The 2,756-nt window shown below is 48.9% G+C and overlaps 1 protein-coding gene across 2 annotated transcripts in view; it reads right to left on the reverse strand.

Moving 5' to 3' along the window:
- The window catches only part of ccdc171 (coiled-coil domain containing 171), a 26,628-nt gene that overhangs the window by 12,138 nt on the left and 11,734 nt on the right, over nucleotides 1-2,756 (reverse strand). Inside the window, exons 12-13 of one of the 2 annotated variants that reach the window (XM_016533691.1) lie at nucleotides 1,899-2,160; nucleotides 1,411-1,674 (exon numbers count right to left, since the gene is read on the reverse strand). In XM_016533691.1, the coding sequence (XP_016389177.1) occupies nucleotides 1,411-1,674; nucleotides 1,899-2,160 (526 nt within the window). Of the gene's footprint in view, nucleotides 1-1,410; nucleotides 1,675-1,888; nucleotides 2,161-2,756 lie in introns of both variants that reach the window. The other variant, XM_016533693.1, reaches the window with a different exon arrangement.

Genomic DNA, 2,756 nt, shown 5'->3' on the forward strand with positions numbered 1-2,756 from the left:
TGTGCAGCTGTATTTTCAGCATCATTACTGCAGTCTTCAGTGTCACATGATCTTCAGAAATCATTCTAATATGCTGATTTGCTGCTCAAGAAACATTATTTATTACTATTATTATCAATATTTAAAACAGTTGAGTACATTTTTTTCAGGATTCTTTGATGAATAGAAAGTATCACATACGTAAACCACGTATGCATATTTTATTTTATTTGGTAAAAAGGGATGTGTGGATGACGTCACTGCCTGGGGTTACTTCCTGGGAAAAATCTTTCTAGAGTGAAAAACCTTGGTGTCATTTTTGACTCTAAGCTCAAATTTGATCGTCAAATTAATGCCGTTGTTAAAAATAGTTTTTTCCATCTAAGATCTATATCTAAGTTGAAGTCTATCTTTTCTTTTGAGGACTTGGAGAAAGTTGTGCATGCTTTTGTGTCATCTCGTTTGGATTATTGTAATGCATTGTATCTGGGTGTGAGTCAGGCCTCTCTCTCCCGCCTGCAGCTTGTTCAGAATTCAGCGGCTAGGCTTTTAACGGGTACCAAGAAGAGAGAGCATATTACTCCTGTGCTTATTAAATTACACTGGCTTCCTGTACGATACAGGATTCATTATAAAGTGCTATTATATGTTTTTAAAGCTTTGCATGGTTTAGCACCAGAGTATATTTCTGATTTAATCAGTTTGCATCAATCCAATAGGTCTTTGCGTTCTAATGATCAATTACATCTGATGGTTCCTCGATCTCATTTAAAATGCAAAGATGATCGGGACTTTTCTGTTGCTGCTCCAAGGCTTTGGAATGACCTTCCTCTGTCTGTAAAATCTTCTCCTACACTTCCTGTATTTCAGAGTGCGCTTAAAACTCATTTGTTTTCATTATCATTTAAAAATGCCTTGTAATTTGTCCTTTGTTGTTGTGGTATATGTTTATAATGTTTTATGCTTGATTTTATTCTTATATTTTTATTTAGTCTTCCTGTACAGCACTTTGGTTTCAACACCGTGGTCTTGAAAGTGCTTTATAAATAAATAAAGTTGAAGTTGAAATAAAGTTGTACGTGGATATGTTGTTTACGATCAGATCAAAGCATAAACAACGTATCCACGTACATACTACGTTTCTTGATCGTGTAAGGATCCTTGCTGTCTATGGGAGGGTCAGAGAGCTCTCGGATTTAATCAAAAATATCTTAATTTGTGTTCTGAAGATGATGAGATGAGACGACATGAGGGTGAGTAATTAATGACAGAATTTTCATTTTTGGGTGAACTATCCCTTTAAACCATACTGCACTTTACATTTTATTTGGCTTAATCATTCATTAATTTTTAATAACAGAAGCAATGCAGGATGAAACTTTACGAGTTCTGTAATTAACAGATAATGTATTGTGTGTGTGTGTTTCTCACCGCTTCTGTTGAGTTCCTGCTGCAGTTCCTCCATGCAGGTGTGTACGAGCGCGAGCAGCTTGGAGGATGTGAGCATCTTCATCACCCTGCTGCCGTCGTCATCCTCCTCCTCTTCCTCTCCAAGCTTCACCTCGTTCACGCTCACGAGCGGCTGCAGACCGAGCCCCAGCGCGACCCTGAACATCACCGCAGACCTGCGTCCCAGCGCACGCAGACGCCCCGCCGCCAGCACCGCGATCACACAGCGCCGGAACCTGCGCGCGCCTGTACGAGCGCGAGCAGCTTGGAGGATGTGAGCGTCTTCATCACCCTGCTGCCGTCGTCATCCTCCTCCTCTTCCTCTCCAAGCTTCACCTCGTTCACGCTCACGAGCGGCTGCAGACCGAGCCCCAGCGCGACCCTGAACATCACCGCAGACCTGCGTCCCAGCGCACGCAGACGCCCCGCCGCCAGCACCGCGATCACACAGCGCCGGAACCTGCGCGCACCGTGACCTTTGACCCCGCCGTCGCCCAGCGCCTGCAGCAGCCTGCCGACCTCTGACCTCAGGACGTCTGCGCCGCACACTTGCTCCTGCAGCACGGCCTTCTGCCAGGCCAGAGCACACACCTGTCTGCGCAGACCGCGCACGCATCCCGCTAACATGCCGCTCGCGCTCACCAGACACATCACTTCCTGTTCCTGCTCGCACTGAGCGCGCTCCAGAGAGCGGACACGCCCCTCGGCCTGCTGCAGCTGCCTGCTGACATCCTGAGAGAGAGAGGACCCTGAACATCACCGCAGACCTGCGTCCCAGCGCACGCAGACGCCCCGCCGCCAGCACCGCGATCACACAGCGCCGGAACCTGCGCGCGCCGTGACCTTTGACCCCGCCGTCGCCCAGCGCCTGCAGCAGCCTGCCGACCTCTGACCTCAGGACGTCTGCGCCGCACACTTGCTCCTGCAGCACGGCCTTCTGCCAGGCCAGAGCACACACCTGTCTGCGCAGACCGCGCACGCATCCCGCTAACATGCCGCTCGCGCTCACCAGACACATCACTTCCTGTTCCTGCTCGCACTGAGCGCGCTCCAGAGAGCGGACACGCCCCTCGGCCTGCTGCAGCTGCCTGCTGACATCCTGAGAGAGAGAGAGAGAGAGACACTAGCATATAGGGTTGGGTATCGTTTGAATTTTATCAATTCGTGCGTGTGTGTGTGCTGAGAGGGAGCGTGTGTGTGTCTGTGTGTATGTCTGTGAGTGAGTGTGAGAGTGAGTGTGTGTGTGTTTGTGTGTGTGTGTGTGTGTGAGAGTGGTGTGTGTGTGTGTGTCTGTGCGAGTGTGTGTGTGAGTGAGTGTGAGTGCGTGG

The sequence above is a fragment of the Sinocyclocheilus rhinocerous genome, unplaced genomic scaffold (genome assembly GCF_001515625.1).
Source record: "Sinocyclocheilus rhinocerous isolate Xijiao unplaced genomic scaffold, SAMN03320098_v1.1 scaffold2801, whole genome shotgun sequence".
Classification (NCBI taxonomy): domain Eukaryota; kingdom Metazoa; phylum Chordata; class Actinopteri; order Cypriniformes; family Cyprinidae; genus Sinocyclocheilus; species Sinocyclocheilus rhinocerous.